The sequence below is a fragment of the Chlorocebus sabaeus genome, chromosome 16 (genome assembly GCF_047675955.1).
Source record: "Chlorocebus sabaeus isolate Y175 chromosome 16, mChlSab1.0.hap1, whole genome shotgun sequence".
Lineage (NCBI taxonomy): Eukaryota > Metazoa > Chordata > Mammalia > Primates > Cercopithecidae > Chlorocebus > Chlorocebus sabaeus.
In genome coordinates, this window is record NC_132919.1 from 61,111,553 (window position 1) to 61,131,721 (window position 20,169).

The following is a 20,169-nucleotide window of genomic DNA, read 5'->3' on the forward strand; positions in this document are numbered from 1 at the left end:
CAGCCTGGGCCTCCCAAAATGTTGGGATTACAGGCATGAGCCACCATGCCCGGCCCTTTATGTTTTTTAAAAGGAAAAAAAGTTAATTATTCGCTCATAAGGGATCATTCTATAGCAGCAGATGAATAAATACATAATGCTCTGGGTTTGTGACACACTTTCTCATTTTAAGGGAGAAGGTTGTGTGTGCCTTATAAACGTTTTGGGGAAATGTGGGAGAAATTCAAAGGTGACAATGGGGTGAGGAGTTTTCGATACATTAAAACGGCGTGCCTTGTCGTTTGGAGTGGGAAAAAAGATATTCCATATCGGTTTAATATGTAACATATGGCAGAAGAGGGGACTTCGGAAGAGTAACGGGTATGCAGTTGTTTGGCAGAGATGGCCAATGTGTGCCGCTATTAGGGTCTCATGGCCAGCAGGTTAGGAAGCTGGACTTAGGTCTTCAGGGCACTGAGGTATGCCTCCTAACTGGTGTTAGCACTCAGGCCTCTACTGGCGGATTCACACCCCACCTTCACACATGTACAAACGCAATTCATCCACCAACTGCAGTCCTATATTTACCCGAACTCAGATAGATGCACGTGCACAATCGCGCACAGGCATGCACACGCCTACAGCGGCTGGGCCCGAGTCCGCCCTATGACAGCGGGCCAGCCAACCCCAGGGCCAGAACTCCCTTTATAAAGTCCTCCAAGCCCAAATTCCCAGGGAAACTTGAATAGAAGTAGAAAAGTGTTTGATGATAGAAAAAAAAAATCTGCTTGCTTGCAGTTCTTGCGATGGCCATAATGCTACAAGAAACTGTTGCATTCCAGAGCGGGGGAGAGCGAGGGCAGGCAGGGGGTGGAGGCGGGAGCAAAGAGGCCAGAGAACTTGAAAGAAGAAATCAGAACTCGGGCTGAGAACGCCCTCCGGGCCGCGGGGGGCTGGCAGGGGGCGGAGGAGAAGCCGGGGAAGGGTTAACGCGGGAGCGGAGCGTGCGGCGGGGGCGGGCCGGGGCGGGGCGGGGCGGGAGCGGGGCGCTGTCCCTTTAAGGCGGGCGGCGCGGGCCGGCCGAGCGCGGCTGTGATTGGCGCGGCGGGATCACTGGCTCCGCGAGCCCGGCCCGGGGGAGTCGGCTGGAGCCGGCTGCGCTTTGATAAGGTCCTGGCAACTCAGTAACAGCCCGAGAGCCGGGAAATAAAAATAACCCCTCAGAGCGATGGATTTCGGGGCCGCCCGGCGGCCGAGGCGCCCGCCGAAGGCCCTGCTGTAAAAGGTGGGGGTGGAGGCTCGGCCCCAGCTGAGCCGCTTCAAAGAAAGCCCCCCTCGGACAGGGGGCGAGGCCGCGCCGAGCCGCGGCGTGGGCGCTGGGGGCGGGAGGGGGCCCGGCCAGGCGGAGGCCGGCCCTAGAGGGGCGCGCGGGCGGGGCGGCCCTGAGGAGCAGCGGCGGGGCTGTGGGGGGCGGCCCGGGGCGCGGCCGGCGCGTACCTCCCTTTCAGGACCGTGCGCTCGGCTCGCGCCTTTGAAGTGCACAGTTAAATCCACAGCGCAGTTTTTGTTGGAAGCGCCCGGAGGACATTTGGTGCGCCGAGTGACTGCTGGAAACAGGACCTGCGTTGAAAGCCGGGCCGGGCGGGGGCCGCAGGGGCCGGGGACGGCCGCGGCGGGGGCGGAGGCCCTCTCGGATCTTTTGCATAAAAGGGGCGGCGGGGCGCGCCGTTCCCCCTCCCCGGCCGGTGGTTCTAGCTCTGATCCCGGGATTGTTGTTTCCCGCACCCCCTCCCCCGCCGCGCGACTCCCCATGTTCCCCGACGCCGCAGCCGGCCCGGGGGGGCCTGGGGCTGCCGCCGCGAGCCGAGCCGGGGGCCGGGGCCGGGCCCCTGCCAGGGGCGCCTGCGAGGTCTCGCCACGGATCGCGCGCGGGGATCAATGGTGAGTGCAGAGGCCGAGGCAGGCGGGCGGCCCGCGCGCTTTGATGTGCGGGGCGGCCCTTTGAAGTTGGCAGGCCGGCTATTTCGGGGCGCGCTAGGGGCAGGCGCTGAGAGGAGCGGTGGACCTCAGCGCCCAGCCTTCCCGGGGGACTTGGCCGGGCAGCCCCGCGCGCCCTGTGCCGGAGCCCCCTCCCCAGCGCGGGGACCAGGTTGGCGGGGGGCCGGGAGAGGAGACTTCTCCGAGTGGCTGCAGTGGCGGGGGCGGAGAGCGGGCAGATACCCCCCGGGGGTCGCGTCGCTGTCGCGGTTATGGATGTGAGTCGGGGTGTGAGTGCGCGCGGGAGTGCCTTTGAGAGGTGGGATGAAAGGGTAGCGGCGCCCCCCGCTTGCCCTCCCCCGCCCCCCGCCTCTCCTCCGCCCCATCCTCTCCTCCTACTTCTCTCCCCCCTCCCCTTCTCCCCTCCCTGCCGCGGGTCCGCGCTGAGGGGCCCACAGCGCTGGCGGAGGCTCAGTCTGCGCGCAGGACCGGCCCAAGTCCGGGGCGCCCGCGTCCCTCGCGTCCCTTCTCCCCGCCCGGGCCCCGCGCCCGTGGCCGCCCCGGCCTCTTTTGCGGAGAGGCAGAGACTCCGCGCGTCGCCATTTCTGTACTAGGCTGCTGCTTTCTGTGCTTTTTCTGCGGGCGCCTCTGCGAGCGGCGGCGCTGGGGACCGACCCCCTGCCCGGGCACGGGACGCTGCTGGCGCGTCCCGGGGCTCCGGCCCCGAGGTGTGCCCGCCTGGGCTCTGGAGGCGTTCGGTTGCATTTGGGCCGGGGGACCGGGCCGGAGGGGCTCGGAGGACATGAGAGCCCGGCCTCGGCGGCCTTCGTTTTCCAGGTAACGGGGCCGCCCCACCTCCCCGCCGCCCGGGTAGCGCAGTGCTAACGGCAGCCCCACTACTCCGTGGGCCGCGCCGCCCAGCCCCGCGGCTCGAAGGTTCGGTCGGGGTCAGCGTGCACCCATCCCAGACCCGGGGTCCCTGGCTCCTTGCCCGGGGTTGCACCCCGTCCCCCGGTCCGCCCCTACCCTTCCTAGTTTGATCCTTTCCGTGCTAGGGAAAGCAGCTTGTTTATTGGTTAGATAAGACTTTTTTCTTTTGGAAAAAAGACAGGCTTGAAATCAGTAGAGTTTGGGATTCTTGGCACAGGCAGTAGTGGCGTGAGACGGCTGGTGATCCAGTTTTATAGGTTTCGCGGCTCCGGGAGGTGGGTTGGGGGCACGGGGGCGATGGTTGCGAGTCCGAGGCTTCTCAGCTCTCTCTCAAAGTTTGAAGATCAAAGTTTCCACTGAGTGAGTTGGTTTCTGGTTTGGGGGAGGTCAGGGAAGACAGAGGTGTTGACTGAGCTGGATTCTTGGCGGGGGTAGGGGGCGCGCAGCGAACACTCACATCTGAGTTGGGGAGGGGGCGTTTGCGTGCTGAATCTGGGAGTCCGGGAGCCCAATCCGCCTATGCTGGGCGGGCTTCTTTCGGGCGAGGATCTTCTGAATTTTTAAGGAGTGGGAAGAGGGAGCGCAGAGGGAGGGGGTGGGTGGGGAGAATGGGAACCAGATGCCGGGGAAGGGCACGTTTGGAGCTCGAGTTATCTGTGCAGAGCCGAGTGGGGAAAATTTACCGAAATTGGTTTCACCTGCACACAGCCTAGCGGCTGGGAGTGCGCCCTTTTGGAGTTGATGGTATCGGGGGAGGGGAAAGGAGGGGAAGCGAGGCGCGGGCTGAGCTGCCCTGCGTGCGCCCTGGCCGAGTGGGTTTTTGGAAGGTTGTGTCTTACACCTCCGGTGTCCCCCTGCCGCCCCCAGCACTTGCCCTCCTCTCACCTTCCCCGCCTCTCCCTACAGCTCCCTCCCACCCCCAACCCCGAAAAGTGTGCAGGGAGCTCAGATTTCGCCTTTGAAAAGCAGCGCCTGATACTTTAGATGAGCACCTCGCAGATAGCTGGGTTGCTTGATTTGAATTTGAGGAGTTGAAAAGCCTGTTTACTTTCTTGCTTTGATGTTGGGTAGATCTGGTTTTGATTAGATCAATACCCTTTTCTCTCTCCCCACCTCCCCCCTTCCTTTTCTTTCCAGAGAGGAGGCTCAGATGAGCCCCTGCTGACTTGAGAGAGACAGAGAGACCACGCCGATTGCTGAGAGGAACTGGAAGAGGAAGAAAAAAAATTCCCAAACTCTGTGGGAAGAGCTCCCTCACCATGAGTAGCGCTATGTTGGTGACTCGCCTCCCGGATCCCAGCAGCAGCTTCCGTGAGGATGCCCCGCGGCCCCCAGTGCCAGGGGAAGAAGGGGAGACCCCACCGTGTCAGCTAGGGGTGGGCAAGGGCCAGGTCACCAAACCTGTGCTTGTCTCTTCCAACACCAGGAGGAACGAAGACGGGTTGGGGGAGCCGGAGGGGCGGGCATCTCCGGATTCCCCTCTGACCCGGTGGACCAAGTCCTTACACTCCTTGTTGGGCGATCAAGACGGTGCTTACCTGTTCCGGACTTTCCTGGAGAGGGAGAAATGCGTGGATACCTTAGACTTCTGGTTTGCCTGCAATGGCTTCAGGCAGATGAACCTGAAGGATGCCAAAACTTTACGAGTAGCCAAAGCGATCTACAAAAGGTACATTGAGAACAACAGCATTGTCTCCAAGCAGCTGAAGCCTGCCACCAAGACCTACATAAGAGATGGCATCAAGAAGCAGCAGATTGATTCCATCATGTTTGACCAGGCGCAGACCGAGATCCAGTCGGTGATGGAGGAAAATGCCTACCAGATGTTTTTGACTTCTGATATATACCTCGAATATGTGAGGAGTGGGGGAGAAAACACAGCTTACATGAGTAATGGGGGACTCGGGAGCCTAAAGGTCGTGTGTGGCTATCTCCCCACCTTGAATGAAGAAGAGGAGTGGACTTGTGCCGACTTCAAGTGCAAACTTTCGCCAACTGTGGTTGGCTTGTCCAGCAAAACTCTGAGGGCGACGGCGAGTGTGAGGTCCATGGAAACTGTTGACAGTGGATACAGGTGAGACTTGGATGAGGGTGGGTGGTTTGATGCTGTGGACTTTGCAGATGTTTTAGGTATGGTGGATGGATGGATGGGTGTGCTGCAGAGACTGACAGGTCTGTTGAGAGTTAGGACTGCTGGCCATGAACTCTTTTTGATCTTGCTTTTTGTTGTTTGAAGAGGGGGAAAGTGATGAACATACGGCTAAATACCTGCAGTCTTCCAGTGCTGACATCAAACAGTGGCAAGGAGTATTCACTAATGTGGGTTACTTATTTTCCTGGGCTAGTGTCTCAGAAGGGGCTGAGAGAGAGAGAGAGAGAGAGAGAGAGAGGACAGCAGCTTTTGATGCCTCTGAGTCACCAGATCCACTAAGCGCTGGTTTTGGAAGGGGTCACTTCACCACTAATCAGTAGGGGGTGGAATTAATGTGGCTAGGGAGGCAGCTGGGTTGTGGTGGAGGCACAGGAAATAATGTGTGCACCCATTGAGGGGTAAGTGGGATTTTTTTTTTTTTGAACTTTTCTGTTAAGATAAGAGCCAGCAATTGGCTTAACTGAGTTTGTGGTTCTCTTTGTAGAACTAGATATTTACCCAGCAAGAAAGGCCTCTAACTAGGGAAGGTCCTGTGACTTTCCCGAATGAAGGACCCTTAGCTTTAGAGCCTGCTGGCATATTAATCCAGGTTTTAAATGCTCATGAGTCCGAGGGTCAGACTTCAGTTGATTATTTTGTTAGTGCTGATGGAGAAGAGATCTTGGCCGGGGAGTACTGGGGCCCGGGAGTACTTTCTCTTTGAGGCTTCAAAGACAAATAGTTCTTTGCAGAATGGCCAAGTCTTAAGATTCTTGACCTTTGGAGGCAACTTCAGACCTCTTGTTAGAATGAGTTTTTCTGTTTTCTCCCCTCCTCCCGGCTTCCAGATATCCGAAAAGAGAATGAGCCTCTTAATTCTGGGGTGTGGTTCATGACAGGCAGGGAATGGGGCCGCATTTGACTGCTCTCTGAATGGTGTGTCTTGCTGCCTGTGTGGATTTCTCTGTGTGTTAGGGGCCCAGGATGCGATCTGATAGCTGCCTCTGGATTTCCCTTTCTCTGTAGGGTGTGGTCTCTAGTGCTCAGCAGCAGGAAGAGAGGTGGGCACCAGATGGTTGATCCTGAGCCTCTCCGGTGGCCAGGTCTGAGCCTAGCGGGCCATGATTTTAGGGGTGGCGGAGAGAGTTGACTGTTGGCGAGGAGGGGAAGGGCTTGTTCTCCAACCACCAGGGGGCGCGCTTGTGGCTTGGGAACCAGTTTTACTCAGACATCTGGTCTACACCTAAGTGGAACCAGGTTGACTTTTGCAAGGAAGCACAGGTTCCAGGGAGGTGTTTCAGCGTCTTTATGCTTATGGAGTCAGGTTGTCTGGGAGGAAGACCCTGGGTCTGGCCTCTGCAGTGGGTCAGTCGCTGGGCACCTGCTATGCCTGCCGGCACCATTATGAAAACATTTGGGTAAGCCTCTGGCGCTGGCCTCCTTGCCCTCTAGTCTGGCAGCCAGAGCTGAGACTACGTAAGGGCCGTGGTAAAGGCTCCTTCTCCAGGGGCCTCCTGACTGGGGCTTCTGTGTCTCCCACTGTCGGGACCAGAGTATCACCTTTGTAAATAGCACAGTGTGTGGTTTTGGATGTTCTCCCCAGGCAGGGCTCTGCTGTGAACCCTCCCCTTTGTGGGTGGGCAGTTGAGACCCAGCCTGGGCTTGCCTCATCTGGGATATTACCAGGATTCAACTCCTGAAGCTTTTGAGATCCAGAAGGCAGGGGCAGAAGCTCCTGTTTTCCAGGGCTGCCTTCTTGGCTGTGAACTGTGGACATCACTGATAAAGAGGTGACAGCTTGTCATTGACCTGAGAGTTTCCATACTAGATTCATGTGTGCTTCCTCCCACTGTTGAGTTGAGATGAAGCATCTTCATGGACTCTGAAGCTCATGTGTCTTAACTGGGTATATTTAAAGAGAATTTAAGACATAGCCAGATGATCTAACATCATTTTAACGTGCAAGACATTCGAGTGTGTGCACAATATATCAAAAGGTCTGCTGAGTTATTCCAAGGCTTGCGTTCCAGCCCGGTCCACCACTTACTACCTGGGTGTTGAAGGCTTTCTGAACCGCATGTGTCCATCTGTAAAATGGGTGGGCACCATTCCTTCTGTCTGTGTCATAGGATTGTTATTAGGACCAAAATAATAAACATGAAAGCCTTTTGTAGAGAGAAACGTTTTGAACAGCTGCAAAGTGTTATAATTAGTATAATTAGTAATGATAATGTCAAAAGGGCAACCAGGTTGGGATGTCACTTTTAAAGGGTGACTCTTGGCTTAGCCCATTTTCCATTGTAAGGTTTTAGAATGGCCCCCTGTCCTCCATGCCTCAACTTTCTTGTTGAACTGAAGTCTGGTTTTCCAGCTAGTTCTTGGAATGTAGAGATCCCCATGTAAGATTTAAGTGCCCCCCTTCCCTCCCTCGCACACTCACTCACTCTGCAGAGTACCTGGCATCTGGGATGGGCTTAATAAGTTAGTAAAATGAATGAAACAGAAACGTCAGTCCTGCTCAGGAGGGTCTTGCTTCATCAGCTTCTGAGGAGCGGTCTTGGCAGCTGGATGCCCGGAGCACTGGCCAGGCTTGCAAGCCCTGTGTTTACCTTGGGCACTCAAAGGAGCCTCATTTTTGACGACTTGTTTGTGTCCTTACTGATTTGGTGTCAGGTTTAATATAAATAGTTGGGGCGGAAGAGCAGGAATTATCCTCAGAGGGCAGGACTCTGGTCTGAGTGGTTGAGGGGGTTGCCTGGGCTTTTGACGATGGCTATAAATAACCTAGAGCAAAAGCAACTTGTTGGTAGCAGCACGTGTAAAAACCCAGCACACAGACACACGCACAGTGTTGAGGTGTGTGCGAAGGGGGGTTGTGGAATTAGGCACTGGGCCCAGCATTTATTTTAGGGAGGAGAATACGGTGCTGGGTGCACAGAGCCCTCCCTGTGTCCTCGCCATTCTGCACGGGCCCTTGTGTGTCCTGCCCAAGGTGGGGCTCATCTGCCTCCCGTTGGGCCCTCTGCTCTGGCCTCCCTTAAAAGAAGTCGGGCCCAGCAGATGGCCCTCTGCTGGCTCTGAGTGCTGCTTCCAGTTCTCTGAAAGGACTCGCTGATGAGGCCCGTTTTTGTGCGGAGCCATTGGAATCAAGCTTGGCTTCAATTATCAAAGAAAATGATGCCATAGGAAAGATATGCTGGAAGCAGTAGTCCGCAATTAGAGGATGGAAGCTCTGGTGAGGGCAGTTTGCTAAGATCCACTTGTAAAAGTTTGCCTGTTTTCAAAAGGCCCCGTTGCCCAGTGCTGTTGGAGTCCTGGCCCCTTGCCGAGTGTCCCTTGATCTTGCCTTAGAAAACGCTTGTTGAAGAGGGTATTGCCTTTTGGGCAGTGACCTTGTGAGTACATTTTCAGAGGGCTCTTGGAAAGGCCTGAACGCATAGACTTAGAAGCATATACTTTTGAAATTGCATTGTTTTGAGAAGGGAACGTGAGGAGGAGGAAGAGGAAGAGGAGGAGGAGGAGGACCCCTTATGGTCAGTTCTGTAGGATCAGTTCTGTGTTCCCTACGTGGAGGCTCCCCTCTGGCATATGGGGCAGGGCACGGCCACAGCATCTCATTAAGAGGAGATAAGAACAGGATGGGGGAAAACAAAGCAGCCGGCACCTCCTTTCCCTGAAGGTTCCAGGGGTTTCTGCCACCTGCAGGCTGAAAAGCCCTTGCTTACTTGAGGTTGCAGACCAGGTCTGTGGATGTGAGGCTGTTGCAAAATCTGCACCATAGGCCTCTACTCTGTGTAGGAATTTAAAATCCTCGCAGCAACTGGAAGCACAACAGTCCTGAAGAAATAAAGCATCTGGGTACAATTACCGTAGCGTGGTTAAGTTTCTTCCCCCACCTTTTTTTTTTTTTTAAGTAATCACAAGAAAACAGCCCCACTCCGTTTTCTTAAAATTATGTGGCACTTTTGACAAAGGTCTGAGTTCTGAAAAACTGAGTCTCTGCCTCTCCCCACAACCCTGCCTCCTTTCTCTGCCCCGTCTTGTTATGATGGTAGGAAAATCCAAGTACTTTATTGCAGTCAACTGAGTTAAGAGCAGTATATTCCATTTTTAATTACTGGTCACACAGTAGTCCTCTATTTTGGAAGTGAAGGGAGACAAGTTTATTTTGGGATCCATGTGTTAAACGAGTGCAAAGCTGTGTGAGCACACATAGGGTTTGAGTTAGGTGTCTTTTTTGCTGGGAGGAAGGAATTTTCTATTGAGTCATTTTCTCCCCACAGAGGCTGAAGTATAGCTCTTATACTGGAGACATGGTTGATGTGTTAATACCACCAAGATAGCAGGACTGAAGGCATGGAAGAAAGAGTGTTTGAATGCTATTTAAGGCTGCTTTGGCTTTTTCGGTGCTGCACCATGCCTGTTAAACTAAAAATCTTTTCCAGCAACCCATCTGATGGTCGTAGGTCCTTTAAGGAGAGTCAACAAGGTTTTGAGTCCCTGCCACGTGCCACTCGCTACTTTCAGCATCGGAGATTCGTATGAGGACAGGGCTGTCCCTCATGGAGCTTACAGTCTGGTTTCACAGGACAGGTGTTCAACATGGAAACACCAGTGCCCAATCATTATAAATCATGATAAAGATGATGAAGGAAATTAGGGTATTTGAGAAAATAGGAGCTCTCTGGTTTTGTTTTTGTGTGTGTTTTTTGTTTTTTGGTTTTTTTTTGAGATGGAGTTTCACTCTTGTTGCCTAGGCTGGAATGCAATGGGGTGATCTCTGCTCACCACAACCTCCACCTCCCAGGTTCAAGCGATTCTCCTGCCTCAGCCTCCCGAGTAGCTGGGATTACAGGCATGTGCCACCACACCCGGCTAATTTTGTATTTTTAGTAGAGACGGGGTTTCTCCATGTTGGTCAGCCTGGTCTCGAACTCCTGACCTCAGGTGATCCACCCATCTTGGCCTCCCAAAGTGCTGGGATTACAGGCATGGGCCACCACGCCTGGCTGGAGCTCTCTGTTTTTGTTGGCGCTTGGTTTTTTTTTTGGAATTTTCCTGTGATTTTCCCCAAATTACTGTGCCTTTGTTGGTTCATTTGGAGACCTAAGAACTTGGTGCAGAGGGCCAAGATCCAACTGCCTGCTCTTCAGGTGGGTGCCCACGTCTGGAGAGGTTGTGACTCAGCCCAGCAGTGAGCACTGCAGCCAAGTAGGCAGCCGTGCCCAGCCTCTGACTTCTGATCCCTACTGAGAGTTTACAGAATGGCCTCATCACTGGATTCCTAACCAGAGGAAAAGGCCCCAAGGAAGTCATCTTGTGCATCCTGCTTTGAGGCCTCACTTACACACCCAGATGGCCGGGCACTTCGGCCTGTTTTAAAGACTTGGGTGATTTCACAGCCTGTCCCCACCTACTTTATGGATTTCCTCTGACCATTTAGAAGTATTTTTTTCTTTCTAACTTTTGAAGCCCGTTTCCCCTTGTTCTTCCTTTAGTGGGGATGCTGAACAGAGAGCCCTCCTTCTCAACTATGAGGCCTTTTTCACTGAATCAACCTTCTCTTCTCCAGAAGAATGAACTGTTCTTTTCACCCTCACCACTCCTCTCTGCCCTTGGTGTTGGGGAATTCCGGATTGAGGACACATGGACCTGGAGGAAGGCCTGGAAGATCTTACCATTCTCATTTAATCTTCACCAAAAAGTCCTAGGATGTCGTGAGACTTCTTGCCCTCTACAGATATGAGAACAGGGTCAGAGTGTCCACGTGACAGTCACAAGTCACTTGGTCAAAAGTGTTGAGGGGTTCATGTGCAGCGCTGCTGGTCTGTACCTTCTGGTCAGTTCTTTGCCTACAGCATATTTCTAAGATCTGACTTGATGCAGTTGGACAGGATCAAGGGCACAGCTGTGGTCCAGCTCCTCTGGCCAAGTCTGACAAGGCCTTTGGCCCACGTGGTGCTCAGTTACCTCCTTGGGTGGTTGTGATGATTACAGGGGTCCCTTCTGGCTTAAAAAGTTTATGGCCCTGTAACTTTTTGTGTTTGTTTGGTGACTCCACCTAGTGCAGACTCCTTAAAGGCAGGGGGACTGCCTCTCCCACCTTTTCCGTCCCACCATCCCCTGCTGAGACAGACCCTCACACCAAATTGTGGCGGTGGCTTCCCCCAGGGCTCCCTGCTTGCACCCACCCCTCCTTTCGGTCCAGCCTGGTAAAAGACCTTGGATCCTATGTGCTTTCTCCCTGCCAGTCCCCTGGCACCCCTGCTGTCCCCGGCCCCTCCCCATCCAGTTAAGACAGGACTCTTGACTTTGCACTGAAGACCTACCTCCATGTCTTTGCCAGGCCTTCTTAGCCTGGCTAATTAGACCCCTCTCTCTCCCTAGTCTAGGGAGAGCTTTTCACTGCCTTTCCCTTTACCTAGTCCTGGGTGTCATCTCCTCAAATTCCTGCTCATCTATGAGTCCCATCTATCCCAGGGAGTCCCATTAGTCCCATCTGTCCCAGGGAGCCGTCCCCAGCCGTCCCTCCTAGAAACATTCTATCCATCATCTGGGTTACCTATACTAAGCCACTCCTTTCCTGCTTTTTATTCTATGAGAACCTGGAAACATGTTGAGTCTAGTCTTTGTATTGGGAGGCAGTCTGATTGAAAGCCAGGTGACTCAATCCATGCCCACCGGCTCCAGCTGTGTGATCTGGGCAGGCTGCTGGAATTCTGGACTCCAAGGGCCTCATCTGTAGAATGGGCACAGTCCAGTGCTCCTTCTCCCCTCCTCGTGGGCCTGGAATAACACTGAGCGTACCTCCCTCATGACACCCCCACAGTATGCTGACATGCCCCCACCAGGCCCTGAGTGCCAGGAGACCAGAGTTCAGCACGTAGCAAGTGAGTAGGTGCTTGGTGAACATGTGCAGACAGCTGACTGTCACCTTTCTGGGTCCTTTTCATTTGCCAACCCCATGGCCATCTTTACAGACCAGCTGCTGTGGACTCATAGAATATTTTCTCTTTTCTGAGCCTTTCTTTTCTCCCTCACTTGATTTCTTTGTTGCTGGCATAGACTTGGTGGGACCAGTGGAGGATGCCAGGGTCTTTGTGAACAGGCCTCCTGCGACTTCAGGCCTTAACGTGGTCCCTTACTGCAGCCTGCCGACCTATCTGCCCCTCCCCCCTACTTAAGCCCCTCACTGGTGACACAAGAGGAATGCAGCCCAGCAGGAGACGTGCACACTGGTTGTTCTGGAAGGAGATCAAGAGGGTGAAATGAGGAGCCAGAGGCCATTGAAACAAAAGGGCTGGAGACACCGGAGGAGGGGCCTGGGCCTTCCTTTGAAACAGCTGTGTTGCTCATTTCAATCCTGCTGCACTAGCCAGCCCTGGGGAGAGGAAGCCGGGGATGGGGGAAGGGGCATGGCAGCGGCTCATGGCAGAGCTCGCAGGTGGGATTGGAGTCCTGAACGTTGTCTTGAACTTTGCTGTCCCATCTGTCCAGCTCACCGTGGACCCAGGGTCGAAGTGAGAAGACCACACTGGCCTCTAGGTGTTTGCATCTCTGGACTGGGCTAACAGACCCCAGACAAGGAGTCTGGATACTTAAGATGTCTTGGAGCCCTGAAATTGTATTCTTTGGTGCAGGATTGGATAGGGAGGTGGAGCGGAGAAAGATATTCCATCTCCACTGACTTGTTCCCCTGTTCCATTCCATGGCCTCCTCTCCTAAAGCAGAGTCCAGTTCCTTCCTCTCTCTAAGTGCATTCAGAACTTCACAGGATCCCCTGGGCTGCCTCTGGAATACCCTCTGCCCTGGCAGACCCACCATTGGGGGCAGAGGAACCAGCTTGCTTTCTCCCCAGGGTGATGAGCTGGTGGCTCAGGAGGCCTCCCTTTTGTGGCCTCTGCTTTCTGCCCAGGTGAGCAGCTGGACCCGGGCAGCAGGTTGCCGTTGAGCAGATTGTGGGATGGTGTGCTGGATTGTCCTGGGGTCACTTGATTACCTGGGTTTCTGGTGAGGGTCAGTGACTGAACCACCGTTGTACTTTGCCCATAGGTCCTTCAAGAGGAGCGATCCTGTTAATCCTTATCATGTAGGTTCCGGCTATGTCTTTGCGCCAGCCACCAGCGCCAACGACAGTGAGATATCCAGCGATGCGCTGACGGATGATTCCATGTCCATGACGGACAGCAGTGTGTGAGTATCCTGGCCGCCCTTCCGTGGGCTTGCTTGGGAATGGAAACCACCTGGGCACTTGGCCAGAATCGTCTGTCATCCTCACCTGGCTTTGCAGACCCCACCTGTGCGTGTATGGACATCGGTTTGGTGGGAGGGGAGTATGACAAGGGTATGGTGCTGGTTAAGGAGGATGACATGGTCATCTGGGTAGGGTAAAGCTTAGAGCTTTGAAAGTTGGGAGGATATTGTAACAGAAGAAAACTAAAGGACAGTAGAAGATTAGGATGAATGAATATTCATAGATGCCTTGAATTTAAAAAACCTTCTTCTGGTTGTCATCTGGTTGTCCCTGTGGGAACAGTTGCCTGGCTGGTCCAGAAATCCAGGTATCCTGTCTGCAGAACCAACAGCTGGGAGACAAGGTGGCTTTAGAAGGGTCTACGTTTAGGTATTCATTGTTTTTGGAGGAAAAGGCATTGCAAGTGGGGGTGAGAAAGCCAGAAATCTCTAAAGAGCCACAGCGTGTAACATTCCGCACTGTTATGTTTTTAAATGGACATCGTTTATTCAGTAAGTGCGTGTGGAGTGTTAGATACTGAGGACCCTAAGTAGGGGCTGTCTCCAAAGTCGTGTCTGACCTTGGACCTTTGGCAGACAGCCTTTGATTTTTGAAAGTCATCCAAGATATTGGCGTGGTCTGGTGAGGTCAGAAGGCCCTTAGTCAAGGTAACGTTTTGAATTTTAGGTCATCTGAAGTCAAGTCATGGCAATCTCTGTGGATGGACAGCAGTGATCCTCAGTGAGTCTCATGAGGAGGGATGTGTAGCTGTGGCCTGGGTATCCCCGTCTCCTGCCATCCTTTGAGGTTTTGGTTCAGGAGACCCAGAGTGGAGCCTGGGGATGGGGGGGATGGCTGAAATTCCCCAAAGGTTTCGCACCCAACACCCGGTTGAGACTCATTGTTCCAGAAATGGTCTTTGAAAGCTTTTCAATGTTTTGGAGTCAGAATTTCGCCTGCTAAGGGAACAATTTTGAAAGGCAAACCCATTGAACCGTGTAAGTTCTGGCACACTTATTTAGAGTTTGTTCCTTTTAGCTTCCTAAAACTGGACCATCTATTCTTCCAGTTTGTTTGAAACTATCTGGTTTTCATTGGCCAATGTCCTGTTGCCTGGCCTGTGGGTGGCATGGGACCAATTGGAGGGAAAATTGATGAGGTGAGTTTGGGAACCTACTATTTATTTTGCTGGTGGCTTTTATTGTGTTACCTCAAATTCCCTTGTTAGTAAAGGGAGAGAGATCCTTAAGGTGCAAGGTTCAATTTTAATAAAAATAGCATTTTGGCATTAATACACATCTTCCATCCAGTGTGGAAACAGGAAAGTACACACCTTTCATCCAGTATGGAGATATGAGAAGTTTCACAGAAGTCGGTTTTCCATATTGACCGAACTTTCAGTATCCATACTTGAAAAAAATTATGCTTTGATAATTTTTTGGTGGACATATTTCTTAGAATACATTTGCTCTGTCATTATTGAATAGTATTAAACAGGGCATAATTTATCTCTCAGTTATCCAAATAATACCAAGATCTGTTTGTGTACTTTGTGGTAGTGGTTCTCTCATAGTCAGTGAGGGTGCATAGGGTTATCTGACCCTTTCCCCTTTGAAAAGTTTCTCTCTTTTCTCTTTTCATTCTCCCTGCTGTGGTGTTTTGCTGTCTGTGTGCTTGCTTCTAGCAAACATTCCTCCTGTAGCGTATATTAATTTGTGCATTGTGTGGGAATCTTAGCATTATGTGTAAAATAAGAGTAAGTTGAAATTGATTGACGGCATTGAGTGAATCTCCTAAGTCAAATGCAGTTTACGTAAGATGATAAGACTTCTGTTTAGTTTTCTTAGAGACTATTTTTGGCTTGCTTCCTGGTCCTTGGCTGCGTGTCAGTCCCCATCATTGAGGTGTTATTCTGGGTTCATGATGAGATAATTTGGGTGTAGTCCCATAGTTATTTCTGTTTGATCCTAGCAAGACCCAATCAGAAAGGTAGGCAGGCAGATACTTGGGATTTTACAGATGAGGAAATAAGGTCTGGTGCTTCCACAGCCATGCACCTCTGAGATACACCTCAGGTCCAGGCCACACACAGGCCCTGCACTTTGCCCGCTCTGCCCTCCCCCCAGGCACGAGCATTCTCAACATGAGATCTGTGAATAGGACCAGTTGGTCATGAGACCTTTGAGCCACTTTGGGTTTCTTTTATTTATATTTCTTAGTAATCAAGACTGCTTTTTAGGAAGACTGGTTCAGGGAGGGGTAGAAGGGAGCAGGTTCTAAGTTCTCCCCTGCAGCCTCCCCATTTACTTCCTCTTCTTTTATCCTCTTCCCAGAAGAAAAACTTTCTTTTATTTAGAGGTGACTTTACAACTCTCACCCTTCTCCCTTTAGCTGAAGCACTTTGGATTCCAAGCATGGGGGAGCCACTTTTCAGGGATCAGAAAGGTTACCTTTGCCAGTCCCTATTCTAGGTGGCAAGGGTTAGTGTGTAGGTCAGTGAGGTCCACTTTGATACAGAGACAGAAGGGCAAGTCCCTCACATAGCAGCTTTCTCTTTGGGGGCATAGTAGATACCTTTAGGTCCCTGGTGGCAGAACCTGTTAGTGTTAATAAGCCTATCCTGTGGCAAAGCTGCCTTGGAAGGATAATGAGTAAACCAGTAAGCCAGGAGGAAGTGCCTGCAAGGCCTGGAGACCCGTGGGCTCATGGTGTTGGCTCTGTTCGTCCTGGTGGTGTTGCATGGCTCTGTGCTCTCTGCTAACCAAGTGCGCAGGTTATCAGGTTAACTGTCACAGTTGTGCCCACCTGGGCATTTATACTAATTGGGAGTGCATTTGGCATCCATGTGGGATCACTGTCTCTTGGGCATTGTCTCACGCTGCCTCTAGTGGGGCTCACTAGAAAACATCAGAAGGGTCTCCAGACTTGTTGGCACTGACTCAAGCTGCCATTGGGTGCCAGGCATGGGGGTCTCTGGGGCCCTCCCCACTCTGCTACAAGCAGACTTGGCGATGCAACGTGTTCTCTGGCCGACTGGCCCTGGGTGTGTGTGATCCTGCCCAGTGCTGGGCGGTCACCCGGGATTCCCAGGGCTGGGATCAGACCCCCTCTTCAGAGCTCTGCCAATTGTGGGCCTCGTGCAGATGAGAGCGCCGGGCGAGAAATAAAGTGTGTGGGGGATGAAAAGCTGAACTGAATCGCTTTCAGCCCATTGTTCATCCCGGGAAGCTTAGAGGGGATAAGAGGGTAGCAGGCCCCTTTGAAATTTCCTTGAACAAGTGAATAGGAGCGCCCCATAAAGCATGAAAAGAGCCCTGGCTGTTTCTCCCCGTCACAATGGCCAGTGCGGGCTGTGAGGGGCTGGGGAGGGGGGCTGGCTGCCCTGCTGGGAGCTGGGAAGGGAACAGGGCTGGGGAGGGGGGAGGGGGGGAGAGGGGGTCACAGGCAGCCTTCAATAGACTCCAGAAGGTTGGAGTTCATTAGACACAAGCCCAGGAAAGCAATCGTCTCATTTGCGACAGAACCAATTAAGTCCCGGGGGCCTTTGCAAGAGGCCTGCGTAGAAGTTGGGGCAGTGCTGGCCTGCACTTGGTTATTCCAGGGAGCCACACGCCGGGGCCTGAGTGTGCAGAGCGGGCAGGGGCTTTAAAGAAATCATTGCCTTCTTCCAAAGCCTACTGCTGACTTCTGTTTTCCTGCCCTGTTAAAGATGGCTGGGGATTTGGGCCTCTGAGAAGGCTGTTTTATGAGCCTATTACTCTGAAACCTGCATTCTCGGAAGAAATGGCTTAATTTTTTTTTCAAGATGGAGTCTCCCTCTGTCGCCAGACTGGAGTGCAGTGGCACAATGTTGGCTCACTGGAACCCCTGCCTCCTGGGTTCAAGCGATTCTCCTGCCTCAGCTTCCCGAGTAGCTGGGACTACAGGCGTGCGCCACCACGCCCAGCTAATTTTTCTATTTTTAGTAGAGACGGGGCTTCACCATGTTGGCCAGGATGGTCTCCATCTCTTGACCTCTTGATCCGCCCGCCTCAGCCTCCCAAAGTGGTGGGATCCCAGGCATGAGCCACCGCGACCTGTCAAAAAAAATGTTTTTTAACTTTAACTGCCAGACTCCCACCAAAATTCTTGCAGCACTGGAGGCAGAAGGCTTGTGGGGCCATTCTAGGGCATCAGGCTTATAAAGATGGAGGGAAGGGGCAGAAAACATCAGAAGCAGCAGACTCTTTGCTGCCCAAGTGTAGCCATAGTTAGAGGTTGCCAGGAAATGAAAGCTAAGTCAGTGGCGTGGAGGCCTTTGTCCCTTTCTGCTAGGAGCTGCTCTTATAATCAGGATCAGTTACGTTTGTATGTTGCTTTAGCTCTGAGTGTCCCCAGATCAGCACAAGATGATTTTTTGGTGTTCCACACAGGGAATGTCGCGAGTTATTTATTTGTATTTCTTTATCTCTTATTTATGGGGGTTTACTTTGGACACCAGGAAATGCATCTGAGTGAACTTCAAATATTAACCTTTTCCTACACACCAGGCTTTTGATGTTGGCTGTGATCAGAGGCTGCCTTCAGAGTGGTTGCCAAATGAAGACGCGAGTGGACGCATGTGTTCATGAGTCTGCTATTTCAAAGTCGCCAGAAAATGACATTCAGGGTAGGTCGGGCATGGTGAAGTCAAAAGGCTAAGCTAATTGGCTCGACTCAAATGGCAGCTAAGTGGAGTCCACACTTCAAAACCATGCTCCCCAGAAACAGCTGGGCCTAGCAGCAGGCTCGTTAACTAAAATGTTTATAATTAAAGGAGACCGTATAGGGACCGAAACTCTGGTGCTCTCCAGCCCACAGGCTTGAGCAGCCAGGAAACTGATCATAGACTTTGAGAGCTTGAATAAAAGAAGAGAGGCCCCCTTTTGGAATGAGGGGCTGTTTTGGAAGAAGATTCTTGGCTGAAGGGAATTAAAGCCACATTTCCTTGAAGGCGTCTGTTAGCATTTCTGAGCCTCTATGGGCTGACATCTTCCTTTTCTGCTCTGGTTACAAGTTGCCTTTCCAGCAGTTTAGTCCTTCACCTGCCCTGGGTAATGGAGTGTGTGTGGTGGTGGTGATGGGGGCAGTATGAGGTGCTTATGAAATAATTTGTTCCTTTTGCCTTCAATATTGCAGTTATCTACTCCCCTCCCCATCCCTACCCCCATCCTGGCTTTTTTTTTTTTTTTTTAACCTTATTATATGGAAGAAGAAAAAGAGGCATAAAAGCTCTACTATTGACTTTCATCTGGGAGAAGGAAAAGGAGAAAAGAGTGAAAGCTACCAGTGGAAACGTCAGAGTCTTGGAGGGGGTGAATGGGGGACTCTTCTAGGACTCTTGAAGCCTTATGTCAGTTGTCATGGTGGGGTCCATGGAGTGCTTGACTGCTGCCCCCAAGACTGTCAGGAAGAGGCCTGGAGCAGAGTCATCTACTGTCTTATGTCAGGAAGAGGCCTGGAGCAGAGTCATCCACTGTCTTATGTCAGGAAGAGGCCTGGAGCAGAGTCATCCACTGTCTTAAGTCCCCGGAAGAGAGAGGGTAGACTGTCTTAAAGCTCTAGGGCAGCAGAATTTGGTTAGACCAGAATGAGCCCAATCTGTGGGATACTGCCACCCCCACCATACAAGGTATTTTAGGTGAGAGATGGGGATATTCAGCATGGCTTGGAAACTACCTGGCAAGCCCCATAGCTAGTGAGTACTGTGGAGTTGGGGAGGACTTTCCAGAACATTCCACAAATTTCCTCCTCATCCCTTCTGAAAGGTGACTGCATGGGGCTTAGGAAATGGCACCTCCACATTCAGACCATCAGGAAGCTTGACTGCTGGTTGGGGCTGGGAAGGGCATCTTATTGAAATGAGGACCAAGTGTAGGTTGTTAACAGATGCTTGTTCTGGAGTCCAGCAGTGGCTTGGGTATGAGTTCTCAATCTGCTACTGACTGTAACACTAGGTGAGCTATTGAGCGTTTCTGGTCATCTGTAAAATGTGGCTCATTAAGGTTCTTACGAGAATGAAGTCTGATTATAGGTCTGATGTCTGACCTACACTAGGGACTCAGTATGTAGGAGCTGGCATTCTCAGGTTGGGATCAGTTGCCTTGGGTGCGATTTGGTTTTTGGTCAAGCCAGGCATGCTTGAAGTCCCATTTTCAACTGTGCCTGCTAAACTACCCAAGGTGAAGAAACAGAGTTTTGATAAATAATCTTTAGGTGAGCTTGGTCAAGTGCCGAGCCTCATGAGTAGGAGGCTGACTGGGAGATATGTTTCTCCAGCACTGGTCAACCAGCTGCTGCTAATCTTTCCCACAGTGCTCTGTCTCTGCTCCATATTCACCTTTCTTTGGGGCAGTACTCACACTTGTGGGTAAGCTGTTGCTGTGGCTACTGATCTCTCTTCTCTCCCTTCCCTACTCCCCTCAATGCAATTATCCTTTATGCACTCCTTAGCCAGGCTTTGGTTAACATACATTGGTTTGTTGATCTGTTGGAATCTTCATTGTCCCTTGTGTGGCCCCATTTTCTGACCTAGGTCAGCAGACTTCCTGAAAATGCAGCTACTTAGAATTCTAGGGCATTTGAGATAAGGAGCTAGAGGTTGACCAGTTACTCCTGGCTGCCTCCTGGGTATTTTTAGACATTGCTAATTATCCTAAAGTATTTTTCTTCCACCCTATGATGAACCAAACATTGGGGAAAGGGAAGTAGCCAAACACCCAGTTTCAATATTTACAGCCTCCAAGTATGATTCATTATGAAAATGTTTGCACCCTGAGGCTTTTGTAAATAAGGGACCTCCTGAAGGGACATCAATGGGAAAATAGTCACACCTTGACCATTCTGCTTTTAAGAAGGAAATTCTTTCTGGAAAAAAATCATGGCAACTCCAGGTCATGGT

At 52.0% G+C, this 20,169-nt stretch overlaps 1 protein-coding gene across 7 annotated transcripts in view; it reads left to right on the top strand.

The window, feature by feature from the left end:
• The first annotated feature begins 1,065 nt into the window (after positions 1 to 1,065).
• AXIN2 (axin 2) overlaps positions 1,066 to 20,169 on the top strand; it is a 33,243-nt gene continuing 14,139 nt past the window's right edge. For 2 of the 7 annotated variants that reach the window (XM_037993396.2, XM_008012061.3), the window contains exons 1-4: positions 1,103 to 1,264; positions 4,024 to 4,960; positions 13,070 to 13,210; positions 13,938 to 13,991. In XM_037993396.2, coding sequence (XP_037849324.2) covers positions 4,146 to 4,960; positions 13,070 to 13,210; positions 13,938 to 13,991 — 1,010 coding nt within the window. In that variant the 5' untranslated portion in view covers positions 1,103 to 1,264; positions 4,024 to 4,145. Of the gene's footprint in view, positions 1,265 to 1,495; positions 1,921 to 2,388; positions 2,794 to 4,023; positions 4,961 to 13,069; positions 13,211 to 13,937; positions 13,992 to 20,169 lie in introns of those variants that run through there. The other 5 variants (XM_008012059.3, XM_037993400.2, XM_008012060.3 and 2 more) reach the window with 4 other exon arrangements.